Consider the following 24,033-nt stretch of genomic DNA (forward strand, 5'->3'; position numbering starts at 1 on the left):
CCCCAAGCCTTCTGATAAGCGTTCTCTCCCTGAGACTCTCCTGTCCCCCCCCCCACCCCCACCCCCACTCCCCAGCGTACCTGCTCATCTCGTACAGGAAGCGGTCAGCGCGGGCCATACGCTCAATCTCGTGCTTGTGCTCCTCCAGCAGGTCGATGTCGCTCTTTTCAGGGATGAACTTCAACAGCTGCCGGGCGGACACAAGGGAGTTATCGTCACAGGCCGGGGAGTCAGGCATTGTAAGTACAGACCGTAGTACACATGTACAGACGCCAAGCTTCCCCAGGCAAGTGGGATCGTCCACCTTTTACCTGGTTCTCAGCACATTGCAAACTATAGGCTTCTGCATGATCGTCTGTGTCAGGCTCCACATGACACACAAAGATGAGCAGCCACTTACATAACAAAGGAACCAATCAAAAGAAGACCTATCCATATGAACACTGATAGGAATCAATCAAGAGAAGACCATTCACATGAACATAAGAAAGGTTATAATCAAGAGGAGTCATTCAACGAACATAAGAAAGGATATAAAAGGGTATGCTCTTGTCTCTTCACACTGCGCTTGGCTGTGCTGGTTTTGGATTGTCTTTGTGCCTATTCAGTACCTGTTCCAGCATATCCTTGGCCAGCTCCTCCTGCTCATCCATTTCCAAGATCGCTCGTTTGATCTCGTCATTGGTCATCTTCAGTCTGCAGGGACAGCCCAGAGCAGGAAAACATTAGCTAAACAAGTGCCAGGACTCCGACTGTCTCAGATAACCCCTCGTGGTGGTGTGGGCTGGACTGCATCATTCATCATCACAGAACCAGAAAGTGAAGAAATGTGATGCCATTCCCAGAACAGAAGGAGGGCAAAAGTTACAGTTTTCCTGGAGTTCCTTTACTTCAAGGCTACTCTGTGTTTAAAAAGGACAAACAGCCTTAAATGCAGAATGAATCTGTAATTGTATGTTTTTTTCTTCAATAATGCACTACATTAAAAATACTGTACAGTGTCCTTTTTTAGGGCAAGACACAGTGTATCTTTCCATCCAGCGTCGGAGCTGGACACAGAGCTCACATGTCCTGGTCTCCTGATTTAGTGTACAGCTGCTGGACGCCTCATTGCAGCACACAGAGTGCCTAATTCTGTCAGGGTGCCTTGTACTGTAACTACTGTGTGTACAGAAACAAGGCTTTTAAACCATGTCACCTGGCCCAAATTTTCTGCCATGTGCATTGTGGACTTGGAAATCCTTTACTGTGATTAAATTAAAGTACCCTTTTCAGTGCAGTATCCGTATTTGTTCCAGCCTCTGGTAATAGGGTTTTTGGGTATTCTGGAAAGCTGTCCTCATTGAGTCAGTGAGTCAGCTAGCCTGAGGCTGCAGCAGAGAACATACTGACATATCCATCATCGACTGGAGCGCTGATCAATGCCAATTCATGTTATTCTAATCAATACATCCTTTGGTTCATGGCACAGCTTCATTGATGGGCCACTGACCTCAACACAGGGTCAGTCACCCCATAGTCGAGTAGCACTCAGAGAGCAGTGTTTAAAAGCACATTTTCTTCACCCTTGACAGCCAAACAACATCTGTGCAACTTTTGTATTGACACCTGCTAGAGACTGTTTTATTAACCTGGGCACTTCAGTAATACACATTTACCCAACTTAAAACTAACTAGATATTTGACCCATCTGGCTCAATTAGTACTGTAGTTTAGTAGCTTACTAAATCTTAAACTTCACCCAGATATTTCTTAATAGTGCCCAGTGTTTGGGCCTCAACTACCTGGCTGAGAAGCCTGTTCCAAACACCCACCACTCTTTGAGTGAAAAGAAGTTTCCTCTTCTCTATCCAAAATGAATTCCCTTTCAGTTTCCAATTATAATCCTGTGATCTTGTTTCACTACTGACAGTAAACAGTGCCCTGCGTTAAACCCATATATACCCATGCAAATCCACAGTGTTTCAGTGTTGCTACTGTAACTAGGGTCATTAAAATGCCCTGGGACAAAATAACTTCCTTTACATTTCAGCTTATCCTACCGACACTGGCCAGTAATCACAGACTAATTATTGGTCCATCAATCTTTTAAATATATTTTAAAACATGTGCACCTCAGCTGAATCCTGTTATTTTTTAAATCATTTTATAAAGTCCTTTATTTCTCCTTTAATTTTCTTATGCTACGTTGAAGAACACCACAGTGCTCTGTTTAAGATAAGAGGTAAGATCTTAATAATAATCTTAATAGGCTGGCCATGCTAAAAGTAGTGGGGCATTTAAGATAGAAAAAAAATAGGTTATTTTTAATGGAGACACCCTGCTGGTGGAGTGGCTGACCCCAGAGCTGACTGTCGCGAAGCCTACATGCTGCACTCCTGGCAGGGCTAAGGGGGGAGTGGAGTAGCATTCGCCCTAGACTTTCCCTGGACACTAGAAAGTTTAACTCGCATAAGAGCTTCTCAGTTCATTTTGGTCTTAGCTCTGTCTGTCTTTTACCACTGAGCACTGGATAGTTTCGAATTTACATGGGAAAGACCTTAAGCTGCAAGAACCCCTATTCACTCAAAGCCAATCTAATGTACAGAAAACCAGCAAGAAAACTTTTTCCTAGATCCTGACCCATATTTCATCAATACCTAGAGCCTTTAGACAATCTAAGGGTCCTGTCAGAGGTACGCACTTGGACAGCAGGATGACGCAGTTCTGGGCTCGGCGGCCATCGATGACGGACAGCTCCTTCACCTTACGGGTGGTCAGATACAGGTCATCCATGGAGCCTGATTCCTTCTGCAGAGGGTGACACACAAGACAGAGGGCAGTGAAGCACCACTGCACCAGGGGGCGGGATCCTGGCACAGCGGGCTCATGTATCTGCTGGATCGGAGGATGAATTCAGTCACACAATTAAGGGTCACAGTGGTGATCTACTCCTATGCACGTTTACCCCAGCCAACCTGTCTGGCATTTCTGCACAATTCCCATGATGTCACCATGCACTTACTCATTTTGTCACCACGCTTTCTGGAGCTGTACTCTGCTCACCACAGAAAGTATTTTTCACAATACGGGAACTGAATGAAGGGACTGGTTTCTTACCACACCTACCCTATTCAGCACTCTCTGACGATACTGTGTGGACACTAGACATGATCTGTCAAAGCACAACCCGACTGAGAATGAACCAATTAACCAATCAAGTAATTCATACATTAAGCAGTTAATAGCACTTTTCAATTCAAGGGCTTTCAAAGTGCTTTAAGTGTAGGAAGGGACCCACTTCATCCATACCTGAAGTGCAGCACTAACCTGGGTAACAGCAGACATGGTGTGCCAACAGCCCCGCTGTACCCCAGATCAGGGGGAGGAGTGAGAAACTGTGGCAGCAGGTGAATTAAGAGGGAACTGTACAGAGTTCTGTCTAGAGACTGTAGCGAGGGTGACTGTGCAAGACCAGAGTGGATTTTATCCAAGACACTGGGATTAACATACTCCTCTTATAGACAGTGCCATGGTACCACTACTGACCAAGTAGTCAGGTCCTTTCTTGGTTTAATATCTCATCCAAAGGATGTTTCCTCCTCCAGTACAATGTCCAGTCACCATATTGGGTCATTGGTTTTGGAAATTATGATCCAGTAAGAAGAGCACCGTCTACTGGTCCACCAACACCGATGACTTTCTCTGCCCTCAGGAACATTTGCATCTATCAATTCCTTATATTTCATTATTAACTTGTCTGACTGACTGTTTCTGTGGCACGGTGCTGATGTTACTTACAGCAGCTGGTCTTGGCAGTCTGAGCGCAGGTTGGAAAATAAACAACTAATCAAAGCAGAGCTGAGCTTGCCTGTGTTAAACAGTTTTCTCTAAGACAGCAAGTGCAGACGCATCATGAGCATTTAGGCCCAGACTGCTTGTTGAGCACCGAGATGAACTACTGTGCACTGAACTGCAATGCACTCAAATTGGCACGACCTGTCATCCAGACCAGGAAGAATCATCAGGCAATATGACCATAACAAGGTAAATGGGTTAATGCACTGATGTACTCTGCTGAAAAGGATTGTAAGTATTTATGAAATGCCTTCTGTGATGCTCTGTGTAAAAGCCTTTGTACAAACTGAATTTAAATTGACAGCATATAGCGCTTAATTTCCTGTTAGATACACTGCTTTATGAAAGTATTCAGACACTTACACAGTTTCAACATTTTGGTGCTTCAAAGCTTTCAGTAATGACATTTTAAAGTAGTAAATAATGTCACTTACACAACATACTCCAAAATAAAACTTAAATAAGCAGTTTACAAATATGAACTCAAAATGGAAATGTCCTGAATCCATACGTATTCAAACATTTTGCAGAGCAATTCTAAATTAATTCATGGGCAGAAAATTAAATGATTGAGCCACACAGGCTGCTTCTGTGTGCAATAAAAGAAGTTTTTATGATTTCAGAATAAATACACCTGTCTCTGTAAGGTTAGCAAGACAGGTAGATTCAACCTTTTAAAGATCAAGGAGACTCTTAATAAGAGTCTTAAGAAAACTCTTAATATCTGTAGAAGTCGATCATTAAGAAGTGGAAGGCACCCAGACACTGCCTGGATCAGCCTGTCTCTACACACTGAGCAGCTGGGCCAGGAGGAAACTGGTGAGGGACAACACTGTGAGGCCAACAGAGGCTTTGAAAGAGCTACAGAGTTCAGTGGCCGAGATGGGAGAAAATGTCCAGGAGTCAACAGTATCCTGGACACTCCACAAAGGTGAATTGTATGGAACTGAAAAAACCCATCTCAAATAAACAAAGCACCAGTTTTACTACAAACATGGTAAAAGATTTGGACGCAGATCCGACAGAATTGGATCTTTTTGGTCTGAATGCAAAGTATTACATCTGACACAAACACAACACAGTGCATCACTCATTCAACACCATCCCTCCTGTCAAGCATGGGGGTGGCAGCAGTCTGTTCTAGTCCTGACTCTCATCAGCAGGGACTGGGAAGCTTGTCAAGACTGATGAGAACATACTGTAGGTGGAGCAAAGTACTGGCAAATACTAGAGGAAACCTGCTTCAGACATAAAACTGTGACAAGAATTCACCTTTCAGCAGAAAAATAATCCAACAAGCATAAGGCCAAATCCACACTGGAGTGGTTTAAGGATAAGAAATTAAATGTCCTTGAGTGGCCCAGTCCAGACTCGAATCCTATGGAGAATCTGTGGAAAGACTTGAAAACTGTTGTCCATAAGCAGTTCCCAAGAACCTTGAGCAAATCTGCCAGTAGAAGTAGTTGGAATGTTATGCCAAGTCAGTGTGTACAGCTGGTAGAGATCTACCCAAAAAGACTTGAGGCTGTATTGCTGGCAGAGGTGCTTCTACCAAATATTGAGTTAACAGGTTTGAATACTCATGTAATCAGCATAAAGTTTACTCTCTTTAGTTTTTGCTGACATATATTGTAACTTATCTTGCCCTGAAGTCTTCAGTTTGAGCATTCAGGTTTTCAATGAAATGTTAAAATAAAAAGATATGTGCATGATTTAGTAGCTTCACAAAATGGGACACCATAGGAAGGGTCTGAATACTTCTGCAATGAACTACATATACAGTATATACAGTATATACCGTATATGTCATAGTTAACACACAGTTGAAAACATCTGAAAATCTTTTCTAAGCTGTGATATAAGAGGGTGTTTGTACATTAAATCAGTGAGGTCTTCTGGAATGAATTCAATATTTCTAAAGTCATTCTGTATCAGACTGCATTTCCATCATATTCATTTTGGTTGATTAAAATGCATGTTTGCACACACACTACTCAAAGTTAGGACTTTCCAGTCCTGGTCCTGTAGGGCCACTGCATTTCCAGGTTTGCTAGGCTTCTTTCACAGAGCAGCACTTGAACTGCTCGGAAAAGCTGTTCAATTTGGCCAATCAAACCAGTAACCATCTGATTTAGCTCTTTAGGAGCTGAACCAGAATGAAACTCTCTTACCCTCCATGACCAGTATGGCACAGCCCTGCCCTGTGCACACAGCAGGAGCACGCCCCCTGGGGGTGAACTCACAGCCCTGCCCTGTGCACACAGCAGGAGCACGCCCCCTGGGGGTGAACTCACAGCCCTGCCCTGTGCACACAGCAGGAGCACGCCCCCTGGGGCTGAAAACACAGCAGGAGCACGCCCCCTGGGGGTGAACTCACAGCAGGAGCACGCCCCCTGGGGGTGAACTCACAGCCCTGCCCTGTGCACACAGCAGGAGCACGCCCCCTGGGGCTGAAAACACAGCAGGAGCACGCCCCCTGGGGGTGAACTCACAGCCCTGCCCTGTGCACACAGCAGGAGCACGCCCCCTGGGGGTGAACTCACAGCAGGAGCACGCCCCCTGGGGGTGAACACACAGCCCTGCCCTGTGCACACAGCAGGAGCATGCCCCCTGGGGGTGAACTCACAGCAGGAGCATGCCCCCTGGGGGTGACCAGTGCACTTCGCTTCACTCACCTGCTTGAAGGAGGGGTTAGTGACCACGTCCTGCCCGGCAGCCGCAGGCGCAGAGAAGACAAAATTAAAACACATGCAGAAATTAATACCTTCAGCAGCCAAGACTATGAGAGCAGGAGATCAGATATCTACTCAACGCAGGCTGATTCCAGCCTCCTGACCAGCTCATGCAAACAAGGAGGCACTTTAACAGGGGACAGCTCGGGTGAGGCCAGCCACTCACCATGAAAAGCAAAATAAAATCATTTCTCTCTTCTCCGTAAGGGAGACATGCACTGAAATGCACTGGACAAGTTTCTATTTTGAACTAGCCTCACTCAGGCCATGTCTGTGGATGCCTAACTCTGGGACTGACTGTACAGTGAGAATCAGTATCAACAGCAGCAACAGAGTACAGGGGTAGCAGCTCTTACATGTACTTTTTTACATCCCATTTATACCATTTCAGGATGCTGATTAAAGCTGGTTGCTACTTTATAGAAAAAAATATCTGTGCTCTGGAATCAACCAGATACATTCCAGGAATGTCCTACACTGACAGGCTGAAGGAACTGAGTCTCTTTAGTCTTGAACAGAGAAAACTATAAGGAGAGCTGAAATATATTCAAAATCCTCAAGGACAGAATGAACTGTGAGGACACAGGTGGAAACATTTAAAACTGGGAAGAGGAGGCATATCTCTACCCAAAGAGTAACTGAAAGGGAGTCAGGGTAAGGAGACTTGAGAAACAAGCTACCCAGGCATGTTGGTGAAGCTGATACACTGGCTGCTTTCAAGAAAAGGCTTGTTGGTATCCCTGCATCAATTAGCTACTAAAAAAACAAACAAGATAAATGAGCTAAATGGCCTCCTCTTGTTTGTAACATATCCTCTGAAGTCCCAGCAGCCTAGTGACACAAAATACATTTGTCAGTGTGTGCTCTGTGCCCTGGAGAACACTGGTCCTGTACAGAACAGTCCCTTGATTGCTGCTGATACAATTCTGGGAGCCAGTCAGGAGGCTGTGAGCCCAACTGCACTACAGTTTCTACAGCATGCTTCAGCATGACAGCAACTGGGAAAGCCGCGAGAGAAAGACACAGCTACTAATGCTAGCCATCAGCCAGGCTTTAGGCTAAAGGTTATATTCCATTCAAGTTTATCTAAAATTATATCACGGCACAGTTTTCTACTGCTCTCAGAGGGCAGGGTTATAAAAATTGTTGATGTGCCTTCAAACAATGTAAGCAATTAGGACTGCAAGGCTTATTCAGAAGAAGAGGCAAGCGATCAGTTTTATCAAAGCCATTCTACTGTATATGTGAATTCCTTATACAACTCCAAACAAGAGTCTGCTGTAGATGACCTCACACCGCCCCCGGCTGCAGACACCTGTACCTGCTGTCTTGGGAAGAGGGAGAGAGATTCTTAGACCTGTTGTCTCAGGGAGGCGGAGACAGACTCCTAGACCTGCTGTCTCAAGTAGGTGCAGGCAGACTCCTAGACCTGCTGTCTCAGGGAGGCGGAGACAGACTCCTAGACCTGCTGTCTCAAGTAGGTGCAGGCAGACTCCTAGACCTGCTGTCTCAGGGAGGCAGTGACAGACCCCAGTACCTGCTGTCTCTGGTAGGCTGAGAACATCTTCTCAATGTCCTTGAGATCCAGGACCTTGAAGGCTCGCATGTCGTCGATCCTGTGCCAGATAGTACCGCTGATCTTGTTCTGAGAGGAGAAAGAACAAGCCAGGAATTAGAGGACCTGGGGCAGCGTCCCACTCCACTCATTTTTCTTAGGACCCCTTCCTTATGACTTCCCCACCACATTGCCCACATTGTATAACATGAAGAAATACGGTTACGCTGAGAAGATATGACTAGCTTTTTATAGTCACAGATAATTTGGTGGAAAAAATAGCAAAGCAGTTTAGGAAAGTGGTGGAAGCTTTCCAATACAGAGGGAGCTGTGAAATGTGTCCCTAGGGTCTTTTAGATGAGCCAGGATCTGCTGTGCTCACAGGGGATCGGTGGTAAATGACCGAGAGGATCGTGAATGGATGAGGCATTGACCAATGGGACTGGAGGGCCTCCAAACACTATCTCCTGCAGGTTCCAATAGCAAGGTTCTCATCCAGATGGCAACAGACAATTTTTCTTTTACACACGGCGAAGGTGATGTCACCCAACAACCTCGACTGTAACCTTTGGGTTTTGTTTCTTTCTCTTATTTTTAGAATCTCACTCTGAACTCTGACTTCGGCTGTCAACAAACCCATTGTGAGTGCCTGGGAATAAGGGAGAGAAGAGGTTGGGCTTCTGGATGGGAATGTTGTGGGCTCAAATCCCAGGGAGACACTGCTGTAGTACCCTTGTGTAAAAACTGTCCTGGTAAAGAAATGCTCACGGGCAGTGAGTGACAGTGTGCTCACCAGTCACAGTCTGGTCTCCAGCACACTGATGCCACAAAGATGTTGCTCTTTTGATAAACAGGGGATCTTCCTCAAGTGTTTTTTCTTCTTGGTTCTTGTCAGGTGTGACATTCAAGAGGTTACATTGCCTCATCACCTGTCCTTAATTAGCTCCCTCCCCGATGAGGTGATTACAGTAGGTGCTTATGCAACTGTCCGAGCATATCATAGTCGATCTCGAATTAACAAATAATCAAAATGACATCAAGGAATTGTAATCAATATTCCAAATCAGTATACTGTACTTCATATTCTTAAAACATGTGCACGCATATTGATATTTTTCTTGATGCTCGGTAAGTGAGAAATAAAAGTGATAAAGTAAGTGATCAATTAAATTACAGTAAATTATACCAATCCCGATCAGGTGAAACACACAAACGTGTGACCTCTTTGAAAGGGCGGCTGATTTTTTCCTGGACACAGGGCCAGTACATCCCTCCGCCCACCGAGTGACGAACTCACCTCGCCCAGCTTGGACCAGTTGAAGGACTTGAGGGGGTGTGAGGGCTGGGGGGTGTTCTTGTTGTGCAGGATGTTGGTGGTCGTGCCCAGCGCCGGGGGGGCAGGGAGTACTGGGAGGCCGGGGGGCAGCGGGACCCCAGAGCAGAAGAAGGGAGGAGCTCCCGGAGGAGGGGGAGGGCCCCCCGGAGGCGGGGGGGGAGGAGGAGGCGGGGGCGGGCAGGAGAAAGGCAGGGGAGGTGGGGGAGGAGGGAAGTCGCCCATCAGGGGAGGGGGAGGAGGAGCCAAGGGGTCGCCAGGGGGAGGAGGAGGGGGAAAAGGAATACTGCCGCCCTGCTGGTGGAAAAGAGAGATGTGTTAATGAGTATGTCAGAGGTAACAAATCATCAAAGGTTATTCAACACAAAGGTGCTGAGCAGAAATCTAGAAACCTCTACAAAACGTGTGAGTGAAGTGATATGTAAAAAAGTATATTTTAATTATTTCTCAGAAGACTATTCAAATGCAGTAGTGAGGCAATTTTAAATTGTGTGCAACGTCAACAGGACAAACTCTTAATGTTTTCTTGCAAACATCCTCTACTGAGGAGAAATGATTAAGTAAATAAATACACGAACAGAAGGATAACTGCAAAGTCCACAAATGAAGAAAGACACCCAGACTCATAAACGGGCAGAAGCTGGTGCCATGCTGTGCCTGGTGTCCAGGCCCTCTCACCGACAGGTGGTTGATGCGGGAGGTCAGGTCCAGCATCTGCTCCCTGGTGGCCCGCAGCTCCACGCCCTCCCTCTGCAGCTTGTCCTTCATCTTGTTCAGTGTCCGCATCATGTCCTCCTTCTCCTGCGTCTTGGTTTCACACTCCCGCTCTTTCCTCTCCAGCCGGCCCAGGAGTTCCGCATGCTCTGAGGGGAAAGCAGCAGACACATGCAAGAATCAACATCCACTACACACTTGATCTACTGTACGCTTGATCTTAGCCAAAAGGCAGTGAACACCCCAGTCCACCTCACAGTAGCCTCAGCACCCCAGTACACACTCACACTAGCCTCAGCACCCCAGTACATACTCCCACTAGCCTCAACATCCCAGTCCACTCACACTAGCCTCAACATCCCAGTCCACCTCACACTAGCCTCAACACCCCAGTACACACTCCCACTAGCCTCAATATCCCAGTACACACTCACACTAGCCTCAACACCCCAGTCCACCTCACAGTAGCCTCAGCACCCCAGTACACACTCACACTAGCCTCAGCACCCCAGTACACACTCACACTAGCCTCAATATCCCAGTACACACTCACACTAGCCTCAATATCCCAGTACACATTCACACTAGCCTCAATATCCCAGTACACACTCACACTAGCCTCAACACCCCAGTCCACCTCACAGTAGCCTCAGCACCCCAGTACACACTCACACTAGCCTCAACATCCCAGTACACACTCACACTAGCCTCAACATCCCAGTCCACTCACACTAGCCTCACCATCCCAGTACACACTCACACTAGCCTCAACATCCCAGTCCGTCTCACACTAGCCTCAGCACCCAAGTACATACTCCCACTAGCCTCAACACCCAAGTACATACTCCCACTAGCCTCAACATCCAAGTCCACCTCACACTAGCCTCAACATCCCAGTACACACTCACACTAGCCTCAACATCCCAGTACACACTTACAGTAGCCTCAACACCCCAGTCCACCTCACACTAGCCTCAACATCCCAGTACACACTCACACTACCCTCAATATCCCAGTACACAGTTACAGTGGCCTCAACACCCCAGTCCACCTCACACTAGCCTCAATATCCCAGTACACACTCACACTAGCCTCAACATCCCAGTCCACCTCACACTAGCCTCAACATCCCAGTACACACTCACACTAGCCTCAACATCCCAGTCCACCTCACACTAGCTTCAACATCCCAGTACACACTCACACTGAGCTCCACATCCCAGTACACACTCATACTGAGTTCCACATCCCATTACACACTCACATTAACCTCATCATCCCAGCACACACTCACACTAACCACACTAACTTCAAAAGCACAGTATACACTCTCACTAACCTCAACATCCCAGTACATACTCACACTGACCTCAACATATGCAGTATAGTAGTACATACTCACATTGAGCTCAATATCACTGTACACACTCACACTGAGCTCATTTCAACTGATTTAACTTTTTTCACCTTGTTACTGTTCAAACTCCAGTCACTGAGGAACCCACTACAGGAGATACAGAAAATGCTTTAAGCAACAAACTGCTTTTAAAACCTGCAATGTATGCAACAACTTTACCAAATTCAGCCTTGGGGTGCAGAGGGCTTGAAACCCAAGGGGTACAGCAAGTACCCATGCCTTACTGGAGTGTGTAGCACTGGAAATATCAGTTCCCACTAAGCAGACACTAAGTAGCTCAGTAGACAGTGCATGCTCTTCAAGCCACACTACAGAGTGTTGGTCAACAGGTCAGTTACCTTTCCTGAATTTCTCTGCCTGGTCTCTCCACTGCTTGACTTCATTTTCATTCACTAGCCTGTGAAAGAAATTAGAAAGCATTAGGGAGACCAACAAGCCTTCCTTCAGCAGCGCATTTTAATCAAAGTGAATGTAGAGTGGTGTGGTGGCTCTGTGGCTAAGGATCTGCGGTTGTGGCTGGAAGGTTGCCAGTTCGTATCCTGTGGCTGGCAGAGGAATCCTACTCCGTTGGGCCCCTGCGCAAGGCCCTTAACCCCAACTGCTCCAGGGGTGCTGTATAAATGGCTGACCCTGTCCTCTGACCCCAAGCTTCTCTCCCTGTCTGTGTCTCAAGGAGAGCATTGGGGTATGTGAAAAGACAAATTCCTAATACAAGAAATTGTATATGGCCACTAAAGTGATCTTATCTGATGTACTGAAAACATCAGCCCATTTAGACCTCTTCCTAGCGAAAATTCTGATGTGCTGGTGAAATCTGGATGCAGCCTGCATGTTGGAATGATGTGCTTAAACCTCATTGGTAGTCAAAATTGTATTTCTAAGTCTGTCAACTGGTCAAAACATACAATAAATTATTATATTAAGGGATGTAGCTCAACAAACACTGTCAGGAAGAGTGTGTGTTTGTGCTCAAATGTTATACAAAAGTTCCTCACCATTTTCAAACGTCAACTAAACTCCAATAATTGTTTTTTCAAAACTACATTTACCTGGTAAAAAATATTCCTTTTATCCATTCTCATGTTGGCATGTTGTATCCTGCTACATTTACACTATTAATCATCTTAATCAACGTTATCATCTTTTTTGATCTTCACTGATCACTGTTAATCGATGTTAATATCTTCACTTACCAAGACAGGGTTAAGAGAGTCAACTGCTTGTTTTATTTAAGCACATTTAATAAACAGGACTGCTATATATTTACTATACATGGAAAATCACAATTATTACACAGTGCTTGTTTGTTAGTGCCAAAGCTAATGGTCATCAAGGCAAAGTTCATACCAGTTAAATACAGAGCTGCAATGTTCATTGATAAAGTTCCTTGAGGATACTCTGAATGAAAGGCTCTATAAAAGGATCAAATTGATTGATTCACAGATTCCTGAGCTCTTAAATCCAGTTTTGTCTGCTGGCCTTCAGTTAGAAGGCAACAGTAAGAGAAGCTCCATGCAGTTTGGAGTATGATCTGATTCTGAAAGACTAGGAAGAGACAGTAAAGATAATGATTGCACGGTTTCCTGATGCAATAATATCTGTGGTAGGAAATGTTGACTGAGCCATGTGACTGTGTTGTTTACAGGGCTTTAAAGCAGACAGAACTGGAGCACTGCTCATTTCCCACAGAAACATAGCCTCAAAAACATGAGTCTAATTAAAACAATATTCTGACTGTAACTATTACCCTTCTCTCATAATGAACTATTTCTTTTTTTATTGTACAATCCTATTATGTTATTTAAATCTCTTCATAGACGCTGCAGGAATGGCTCAGTGTGCCACAAAGTATACATGAGATAATTTCTTCAGAGCTGTAAACTGTCAGAAACTGTCAGGGTTCTTGCTGATTGTGCTTCATCTTCATAAGAAATAGGGCACCAGAAGGCTGCAGTGCCATGCTGTATACATTACTTGTTTGGACCACACACAACTGCCCTAGGTTAGTGCATTAAAACGCAACAAAATTAAAACTGAAAAACAGGGCTTGTCCTTGTGGTATTTTCATATCACATCAGTTTCACCAAGAACAAAACAAGCCATTATTGAGTTCTTTGTTGTCTGCTTATAGGCAATGGTTTCCTTACTGTTCCACAAAGCCTCCCAGGTGGGGGACTGCTGTTGTACCCTGGCTTCAGAAAAATGCTTAGCTGTATCAGAGGGTGCTAATATAATATTTGGATAAAAAGTTATCAGCTCTGAGTTTGAAACCCTGATCAACTCCACTTTGATGATGGGTGATGGGTTGTGGCCTGTACTGTTCTATATTAGTCTTGACCCAGTCCTATTCAATCCCTTCAAGACCTGACCCAATGGACCAGTTGGTGCAATGAGCCTCCTATCAGGCTTGTGTTTAGAATTTTCCAGCATGAGCACAAAGCAGCGATATAAAAAGTAGAGCCAACTGAATGCACACTCTCTACACCCAAAACCTCATCTTTCATAAACTGTCAACATTTTGTTACAGAAGCCTTCATCAGGACAAAACACAAAACAACAACATGGAACAAGGCCACCACTTAAAAAGGCACGCAGTCCAGACCCTGGCCGGGTCACAGATCCCACAGGAGGAGCCACACTCACATGCGGATGATGCTCTTGACGCTGAAGTTGTCCAGGGGGGCCATGTCTGGGTCGTCGCCCTTGTCGTCCTGCAGGACGATCTGCTGCAGGAGGCGGTCCAGGAGCTGCCAGTGCTGCAGGCTGCCAGCGCCCCGCTTGTCTGGAGGAGGAGAGGGAGAGGAACGGTGAGAGGTGGGGCCGAGTCAGCTCACATCACCGGCACCTACCTTCTCCGCCGCCGATACGGGCTGTTCTCCCAGAATCCGGCACATTCAAGCCTCTGGCAGACGAGGCCAGCCCACCTGAAGCCCCTTCTGGCTCTCATGATCGATTCAGCACGGTGACAAAGGTAGGCAGACCCCTGCACCACCCATCAGAGCTGAAAGGTGCTTTTCAGTGCAATGCATTCAATCCAGTCAACCAGCAAGTGTGTTAGGATGCCCTTCTAGAAGGGTTCGCATTGTACATAATAAAGCCAGATCTTCTTGACAGAAGGATAGTGAACGGAAGGAGGAACACTGTCACACAATGCTCACGACTGTACTTTCTCCTAAAGAACATCCCTGGCTGAGCCCTGCAACCACTGAGCGGGCATGAGATGGCACTGACTCACATGGCATCTGCAGGCAGTGCTGCAGTATGGACAGCAGGTAGGGGTAGGCGTCCGTGTGAGACAGCTTCTTCTTTATCACTTCAAACATCTGGCTGGCGCTCTTGGTGTCGATGTGCTCCTGGGGGAAAGCAAATCACACAGCCCAATGCACCCGATCCGTCCCACCTGCCGCCAGACAGTGAGGCTGCTGTCTCTCAAGCTATCTGCAGCTCTCACCAGCACCAGCAGATCGCCAGCTGAGCTGGGCTGAACCAAAACAGAGCTGGGAAAAGCTGGCACTGGTTTCAGTCGACCTTTCCCTCCTTAACAGCTGCCACAGCCATGTGATGACTTTAACTGATGAGTGTGGAGGAATTGTTCTCTCATGCTTGCATGGCCACACCTGCCTGCACCCCTGCAATCCCACAGCCCTTGTCTGACGCCCCACAGTCCCCCTGGAATCGCTTCTGCCTGCCCTCTGCACAGACAACAGAGCCGAGGGGCGATGAGGATTCTCATCTGCCCATGTCCGCCTGTGACTTTCAGAAGAAATCAGATTGGTTTTCTCTTCCCCTGTCTCTATGGTGTGTACATATTGCAAATAAACGGTGAGCCCCTCTGTCCTGCTTTGACAAGGAAAACCAGCTTCTCCAACTCACCGAATCAAAGCGCTTGGCAAGTTCCAAGTCATCCTCGTTCCGCACCATTTCAAAGAAGTCTAAGTGCCTGCAGAGGGATGGACAGCAGGAAGAAGCAAGAATGTCACTGTCGGTGACAGAATGATAGCAAATGTGTTCCCATGATCTTAATACACTCTGGCATGTTGTCAAACTCGCATTAAGAAGCCCAATACACGTAGACTGACATAAACCGAGCTGTTCTCCAGCTTCGGATGTTTTAAAATAGAAATGTTGCTTTGCCTGTATTGTTAATATTGAGTCTAGGTTTGCTGATGTTGCCTTAATTCTCAGTTCCCATTTCTCATCCTAGGGACGCCCTTCCCTGCCCGTTGTTATTGCACTTGAGCTCTTGACTTAAACACATTCTTTCATGAACCAATCAGTTGCTTGTTTGTAATCTTTGCAATAGGAAAGGTTGGAGCTTTTAAGTTATTTAAGAAGCAATAGAACTGAGAACAAGTAGATCGCTGGAATTAAACCGACAACTCATTCTATTAAGGAATCAATGATTTCACTGACTGCTCAGGTGGAACAAAAGTCAGCAGGCATGTGGGTCTCCCAGACCAGGATTACTATGTAAAGTACTCAGCAAAACTGAGAAGATGATACCCTTCTTGACCTTAAAAACTTGTCTCTAAGATCACTACAGTTAAGGCTGAGTTATGTCCTGTGGGCAAGATCATGGAAATGAGCTAGGATCTTTTTTGCAAGCACAAATAAGCTCTTAGGACAAAACCAAATCCTGAAATCATACCTGTCCAGGGTGGCATTCTCATGTTCCCTCAGCTTGTCAATCACTGGCTGAATTCCTAACATCAGGAACTCGTACCTGAGATGGAGGCGGAACTCCAGATTATCCTGTGGGAAAGCACAGAGAGCCGAGTAAATGGGGATGTTCAAGCTCCCCAGAAGCTGTGACCTCTGTAGGTTCAAGGACCACATTCACCCGTATCTCCACTGTCTGGAAATGTGTGTCCAGCTGGAGGAGTGTGTCTGGGAGTGTCATGCGAGTCTGTCTGGAAATGTGTGTCCAGCTGGAGGAGTTTGTCTGGGAGTGTGCTGAGAGTCTGTCTGTCTTTCTGTGAAGATGTGGAGCAACAGGCTGTACTCACCTCCCCAGCCCCAGCATTCAGCACAGCATTGATGAAGGACATGATGGCTGTTTTCAGATTGACCTCGTCCCTGTAACGCCCTGTGCTCCTGTCCAGCTCATTTAGTAGCGTCTACAGACAGAAAGATCAGCTTCCCTTTAGTGCAACAGAATATTCCAAATGACCCATCTTCTAACTCTTGTCCATCCTTGTAGCCTGATAAAGCTTTCTTGGTTATAAGGGTGAGCTGCATCTCCTCATTGATCTACCTTACCACACCAATGAATTTCCTTTGCTGCAGGTTTTCTACAGCATTTAGTAATTTTAATATAAGGGATTATAACCCCATTAAAATGGAGGTTGCATGAGGCTGATATGACTAAGAAGAGAAATGAGACTAAGGATCTGATCTTCATCTTGGGCAGATTTGGAGTAGAATGCCCACCTAACCTATTTCCTGTGCAGTGAACTGTTTGCCATCATCATGGCCTAAATCTTGAGCTCACATGTTTGAGTGCATTATGTCCTTTGATAGAAGCCCAGTCTGCACAATAACAAAAACGCCTGGCTCATCGACTTAGCTCACTGGCTCACAGGCCAGAGATGTGAGGGTATCTGGTAATGTGTCAACGAAATCAATTTAGACTTCTTTTAGAAAAGGCCTGATGATGAAAGTCTGACTCATTTAACCTGACACAGCTGCTCAGCTGCGGTTCTCCAGCTGACCAACACAGGACAGCCCGTGTCCAGTCTGTTCAGTCAGCCACTGAGTAGGCTGCTGCAGGCTTTGCTGACTCAGGATTGCATCCTGCCTCCTGTCTGTGATAGTGACCTGCTTTCATATGGGATTTGCCACTGCCAGAAAAGATGCCAAAAAGAGTTAGGAAGTTATATTCCCAAAATAAACCTGTCACTATTGATGAAATGTCATGTTCTTAATATATTAATTTGTTTTTTCTTGGAAAAAATTGCTGTTTTTGTGATGATGCAAGCATGAGCCATGTGGGTCTCAACAAAATCAACACAAACTTCTTTAAAATGAACAGCCAACCCAGAGGATGCAAGTGGAAACTACCTGGAAGTGCACAGTGTATCTTAATCTGTGAAAAGGAGCCACTTCTTTACCCAAAGGGTTGTGGGAGCATGACACAAGCTACTCAGCCATGTTGTTGAAACTGATACCCTGGTTTCTGTAAAGAAATGGCTGGATGAGATCCTCCAGTCAGGAAAGGATGCACTACTTTACACAAAGGGTTGCTGGAGTGTGGAACAAGCCATGTGGTTGAAGCCAGTAACTGGGTTTCTTTAAAGACACAGCTGGATTAAATCCTTTGATAAATTAGCTACTAACTACCAAATCTGCTAGATGAGCCAAATAGCCTCCTCTCGTCTGTAACCATTCTTGAGTTCTTAAAGATGCCAGATCGTCTGGATGTAAACACCCCTCGATGAGGCTGTGCATGTGAAAGGGGGGGACAGTAAGACGCTGGTGGCAGTCCTACCTGGAAGCGTGTCCTCTCAGCGGCGTACTTCTGGTAATGGATCATGGCTTGCAGCACCTTCTTGTGTCCCCCCGGCACCAGGCACACGGCGCCCAAGATCTCCAGCACCGCCACCTTGGTCTTGATGTTGTCCAGCCGCAGGCTCTGGGAGATGATGCTGATGCTCTGGGGGTGGGCCAGCACGTGGGCCCGGCCTTGCGAGTTGTTCATCAGGGCCTTGATGCAGCCGATGATGGAGGTGTGGATGCGGCTCTCGGAGGTCTCGTAGTCCATGCTCTTCAGGAAGTTCAGCAGGCAGGTCAGCCCGTCCAGCTCGATGAAGCGCGTCACAAACCTGCAGAGGAGAAGCGGATGTCACAAGTGTCGGGGCTGGTTCCTGAGGGCATTTTTAATATAGCCAGCTCATATATTCCAGTACATAACCCATAGAGTCCAGTATACTGTATTACGCGTTCCAGTGACATTTCAGGAACAAATGAAGGGCAAGATGGACAGGAATAACCTCATCAGAAACAGCTATTGTGCCATGTGTGGAAATAGATTGTATAGTTCTAATTCATATGCAATGATCACCTCTGAACACCCATTCATGCTAATAACAGCGAGTGACTAGAGTTGTACTCGGACTGTAAAACGTCCTGAAAACCACTTGGATTTAGAGCTCCAGGGGGGATACACTTTGTGTGTGTGTTTTCCTAAATATTCTCAGGAAAACAGTTGTTCGCGTAACAAATTAAATCTCTTTGCTAAACTGCATTGTGGCTCCTTGCATCCTCTAAACAGGAGTGGGAACATCGGACACTGAAACAAATTGGTTGCCTCTTGCCTCAGTCTAGAGAGGGACAGGGAAGCAGAAATAAAGAGTAAATCTCCTCTACAAAAGTATCAGGAATGAAAGTTCTTCCTTCTGTGAGAGCCGTTTCTTCCGGTTAACGTCACAAAGCAGCAACCCTCAAGAGTTCTAGTTCACAAAAGCCGCATTCTTGAAAGTGCAAGTGTTATTGCAGGGAGCTCTTAAAAAAAGTAATCCCTGGCACATTTTTCCTTCTCTGAAGAAATGTTTTACATAGACATAAAACCTGTGTTTCCGTAAAGAAATGGCCCCTCCTTTTATAAATGAATTGGCTCATTCGTTGTTGTCCTAGTGTGAATGGAAAAAAAAAACAACTGAGTTTTTTGATGACGAGATAATTATTAAAATGTCATTTTTTATCTTGATAAAATGTTCTTGTGAGACAAGTAAAGATGGGTGCAGGATTTTGTTTCTGTTAAGTATAAAAGCCTTTTCAAGGGACTATTTTTGCAGGATCATAGAACACTTGCTTTATAGAAACAAGTCCAGAAGACTGTATGCAGATGTCTTAGTCTGAGTTGAGTTATGACTGTCCACCTAATTGGATTAGGTTTCAACATCATTAATTGGGCAAAGGCCAGGCTTTCTATAATCCCATTGCGGCTCTCTTTCAACCCCGGTTTCAAGTTGTGTGCGGCCTCACTCTTGCCCTGCTTCGCCTCTTGTGTATATCTTCTCTTCTGTGTGCATTTTGTAGAATCTTTTCAGCAGTTCTTTTGCAATATTACCCTTCAACTCATGGCTGAAAAGCAAGACAGCACTAGGAATTAAGGTACGTGAAGGTCTATCTTCTATTTCACAATGGTTTGCAATGCTCTTTGCTTGAATTAGTTTTATTATTGAAAGTACTGAACAGTGCTGTAAGTTTGCAATACATTGAAAGCAATCCTGTTGTAAGTCTGGGAGCACCTATAGCCTTCTTGCATCCATCTGTCTTCTTACTGCCTTATCCACTACAGGGTCACAGGGGAGCTGGAGCAACGGGCACAGGGCAGGATACATCCTGGATGGGACGCCATGTCCATCGTGGGGCAGACACACAGACAAAATCACCCACACTCATGCACTCGCACCAGGGCCAACTATCCCAGAAGTCAATTAACCCACCAGTACAGTATGTCTCAGCACTCTGGGAGGAAACCAGAGCACCTGGAGGGAACCCACACAAACACGCAGAGAACATACAAACTCCATGCAGATAGCACCCCAGCACTGCATTAGCAATCCTTACCACTCTTCCACTATGCGAAGCCTGTAGTCTTTTTCTCACATAAACTATGTTATTAATGTTTCTTGTAGTGTTCTGTATATTACACGACCTACAGTACCACACCTGAGTGAGTGACTTTTGTGGGTGCCCTACCACTGTCAGATCAGAGAACCATATTTGTTCCATATTTGGGAAGTAGGGAAGAGAGCAGCTCTGCTGTTGTGCTTGCACAGTATGATCCCAAAATCTTCATACACTGGACAGAAAGAAACTTTCCCCCACAACAACCCCCCCACTATAGGAAAAATTCACCGCCTACTGCTTTTACCACACAGTCTGCAGGATACCCACAATGCAGAATAAAGTCTCACCTCCTCTGACCTTAAATAAACCCTTCCCTAAGAAATCTGAACAACCTTGTTCACAATAAAGCTGTGAATTTGTCTACAATAACCCGACACTGACTTCATCCCACTTAATTACTTGACTGTATATTTGTGTAACAGCAGACCGAGTTGTGTTTGCTTTGTTGAGTTAAGGAAAAGAAAAACAAACCTTGTATAGATACACTATCTGTCATATTTGGGCCATTGTTATTCCGTAGTTTGTGTGGGATGTTGATGTTAGACACCCAGGAAGACCACCAGTGCCAACATTCAATATTGGAGAAAGTTGTGCATGCAGCATTACAGTCACAAGTTACTTGTGCAACAAATTACTTTTTAAACTTAACAAGACAGTGTGGAAAACAATTTTAAAAAGTACTGTACGAGTACCAGTTACTGTGTCATATGCAGTTTGTGTACAGTTACTGTACTACAATATGTAAAGTATCGCACTACTTCTTAAAATAGCCACTGGTGGACGTCAGTGAGCCGTCCCAGCTGTGCAGAACCTGCCTTTTGACACACAGGGCAAGATCAGCAGTGTGGCCCACATTAGTCCTGCTTTCACTTTCTCAAACACAAATAAAGCCAAGCAAGGTTTTGGAACCACATACTGTATCTCTACATGAAAGGATCTTCCAACCAAACATACAGAAAGACCAAACACATGTGGAAGTATGAACTCATAATCTTCTAAAGATTTCATAAATGTGCCTTACATTTTTTTATTATGTCAAACCTGTATTTTACAGAAATGTATATACTGTTTGCACAGCAGCCTGAATGCTGATGCAGCAACTCACTCAAACCTTAGTACTGTATATATACTGTATATTAGGTATTATACATAGGAATGAGTAGAGGTTAATGGTTTGGACACCTTAATACAGACAATACAAATACTGCAATGAAAACTGAGCAGGACTGTGAAGGTAGTCAGCAAAATTACTGGTGCACAGCAGCTACAGCTTTCACACATTTACGTCGAACTAATAGTGCAGACGGCCAACATAACCAATGACTGTCATGACCACCCACTGCACAGCGAATCTGAGCTCCTTCCAACAATGTGCAGACTTGGGCTACCTAGATTCAAGGGCAACAGAATTAAGTCATCTTTAATTCTCACAGCTTTTAACCTGCTCCATTTGGACAGTTGACTGTATATTTTACTTTATTTATATACATTTTCTTTCTCAACGTATATGCATGTCTCTTATTTGTTAATGGGCTCATTTTCAATGTACTGTGTATTGTGTTGTGTATTTTGCCTGCCTGCAAAGCACATTTCCCATCTGGGACTATACTGTACAGTAAGAAAGTAATGTCACTACATTTTGAAATTAGTATCTTTCAGGAGTGTGATTTCCCCACACATTTTTCTGAGCTTACATCGTCTTGTAAAATGAACCCTGAATGTACAGTGTCGTTCCACCCTGAAGATCAGTTATCAGTGATGGCACTGCTGTAGCGGCTATGTATCCAAGTGACAGTAATTTATCCCATCAGTTTGGCAGAGCTGCCAAAGAGCAGGCTTCCAGCTCAGCAGCTGTACAGCCCCTGACAGTGATCAGTGCAGACAGGGCTACAGCAGGATGATATACACCAGTGCCAGCAGAGCACTGGATACTGGTGACCACAAGCAACAAGGAAGCTGGGGCCTTTCCTCAATGGGAAATGAAACCAAAGCACCATGCCATGATTCAAGCATGGGGTGGGTTACCATTATTTTCCGTCTGTGTATCCCTGTGTTCCATTATTACTTAATAGAAAAGACGCGTATTGGCCAAGGGTCTGGCTCACCAAAGAGGGGAGCTGTCATCCATCTGCCTGGCTTTGATTCCAGTGCCATGATGGATTCCGCTGGGATCGCGTTCCAGAAGCAATTGAGCTTGACTGACCCGGCTCTGCACCCTGCCACGAGGAATGATTTCATCTCCCCCTCCGCTGAACCTTGTTTTTATTAATATACGACAAAAATATTTCTTGTTTTTGTTCTACTGTACAGTGCAGAGGAAGGGCTTTGGACCCAGTATAAGCAAGAGAAAGTGTCCATAATTCTAAGGGAAACATAATCTGGTACACAAAGCTGTTCAAAAATAACAAGAGCAGCCTTTGCTGTTGCACAACTCGTAACTGCTCTGTGACGGCGCTCAGCAGGACTGGAGTTCAGGCTGCGGAGAGCTGACTTCTGAGGCAGGAGCAGTGCAGGGTCGCGCAGCCTGGCCGCTGCACATCCTGTCCGCAGAGGTGGACAGCCCTTTCATCTCGGCTTCTCTCAGGTGGGCGAGGTCTACCAGTTTGCTTTAATGACCTTTAGCTGTCATTCGTGACCCAGCCGCTTTCCTTTCAGAAGACGGTATGCCTGGTCACAAACGAGAGGAGGACCGCGGCCCTTTCTGGCTCGTTTGGTACTGTAGTTAGTAGCCTACTGATCTGAGGCTCTCACCCAGCCGTTTCTTGAAAGAAGCCAGGGTGTCAGCTGCAACAATGTGGCTTGTTCCACACTCCCGCCTCCCTTGGTCTAAAGAAGCGCCCTTGTGTTTTAAATGCCCTTTCAGTCAGCCGGAAGAACGTTTCTCTGCCTGCTGGCCCCCTTCCCTTTCACCTGAGCCACTCCGGACAGAGTGCGAGGGCATGGAAGGCCTATTGGAGCAGTGTGGAATTACAACCCTGTCCCAGCGGCAGAGAGAGCGCAAACAGCAGGCCATCCTCCCCTGCGCCGCCTGAGCCGAGCCACTCTCTGTTTCTGGAGAATGCAGCTGCTCTGCCAGCCCTTTATAACCACGTCCAATACAAACCACAGTCAAGATCGGGGGGGAGGGGGGGGCTGGTCGGATAAACACTCGATGGGGTCGCACTCTCTTGGCGTTTGTAGAGGTTCAGGCTGAAGCTTTGTGGCTTCTTTGTGTTCTCTGCCTCCCCTTACTGTGCAAATGAGGAGCACTTTAAGGAGCTGGACACAGAGCTGTCTTGCAGGGCTATTTGTCTGGATGCAGAACAAGCATCCCAAGCTCGGCCTGCTACCGGGTTTTCCCGTACGTCGATGGGTGTCTCAAGAAACAGGTGATTTACTGGCAGTGTCAAGAATTCTGCTAATCAAGGGACAACATTAAAAGCTGACAATCTCAGTCCAACAGAAGAATAAAAAAAAAACGAGTTCAAAACAGAAAAGAACTTTTCCAGAGGAAACAAATGAAGACTTCAGCGACTGACATCATCATGAGCAGGAGGTGTGAAAGTGTCCTTTCAATCATAACCTACAGCTAAAGCATCCTGGCGACGAGCTAGTCAACAGGATAAGACAAATGATTATTTAACAGGCACCGCCTTAGCAATACTGCTGACGCGGAGCTTCTTCTGAGATTTAAATGTCAGAAACAGTGGTGTGGTGTGGTGACACAGTCTTTGAGAGACCGAACGGCACAGCAGCAGTAAAAAGCAGCCGTTTGCCAGGCAGATTAGCTGAGCTCTTGTTGTGCAGATCACATCATTTGCATCAGCATGCC

At 45.8% G+C, this 24,033-nt stretch overlaps 1 protein-coding gene across 2 annotated transcripts in view; it reads right to left on the reverse strand.

The window, feature by feature from the left end:
- The window catches only part of daam2 (dishevelled associated activator of morphogenesis 2), a 121,613-nt gene that overhangs the window by 17,407 nt on the left and 80,173 nt on the right, over window positions 1-24,033 (reverse strand). The window contains exons 6-19 of one of the 2 annotated variants that reach the window (XM_088907584.1): window positions 18,076-18,409; window positions 16,595-16,705; window positions 16,237-16,340; window positions 15,462-15,528; window positions 14,824-14,941; window positions 14,232-14,370; window positions 11,927-11,985; window positions 10,136-10,320; window positions 9,422-9,754; window positions 8,107-8,214; window positions 6,513-6,542; window positions 2,684-2,790; window positions 612-696; window positions 81-187 (exon numbers count right to left, since the gene is read on the reverse strand). In XM_088907584.1, coding sequence (XP_088763710.1) covers window positions 81-187; window positions 612-696; window positions 2,684-2,790; window positions 6,513-6,542; window positions 8,107-8,214; window positions 9,422-9,754; window positions 10,136-10,320; window positions 11,927-11,985; window positions 14,232-14,370; window positions 14,824-14,941; window positions 15,462-15,528; window positions 16,237-16,340; window positions 16,595-16,705; window positions 18,076-18,409 — 1,887 coding nt within the window. The remainder of the gene's footprint in view (window positions 1-80; window positions 188-611; window positions 697-2,683; window positions 2,791-6,512; window positions 6,543-8,106; window positions 8,215-9,421; window positions 9,755-10,135; window positions 10,321-11,926; window positions 11,986-14,231; window positions 14,371-14,823; window positions 14,942-15,461; window positions 15,529-16,236; window positions 16,341-16,594; window positions 16,706-18,075; window positions 18,410-24,033) is intronic. The other variant, XM_088907593.1, reaches the window with a different exon arrangement.

Source organism: Atractosteus spatula, chromosome 2 (genome assembly GCF_055471065.1).
Source record: "Atractosteus spatula isolate fAtrSpa1 chromosome 2, fAtrSpa1.hap1, whole genome shotgun sequence".
In the NCBI taxonomy this organism is placed as follows: domain Eukaryota; kingdom Metazoa; phylum Chordata; class Actinopteri; order Semionotiformes; family Lepisosteidae; genus Atractosteus; species Atractosteus spatula.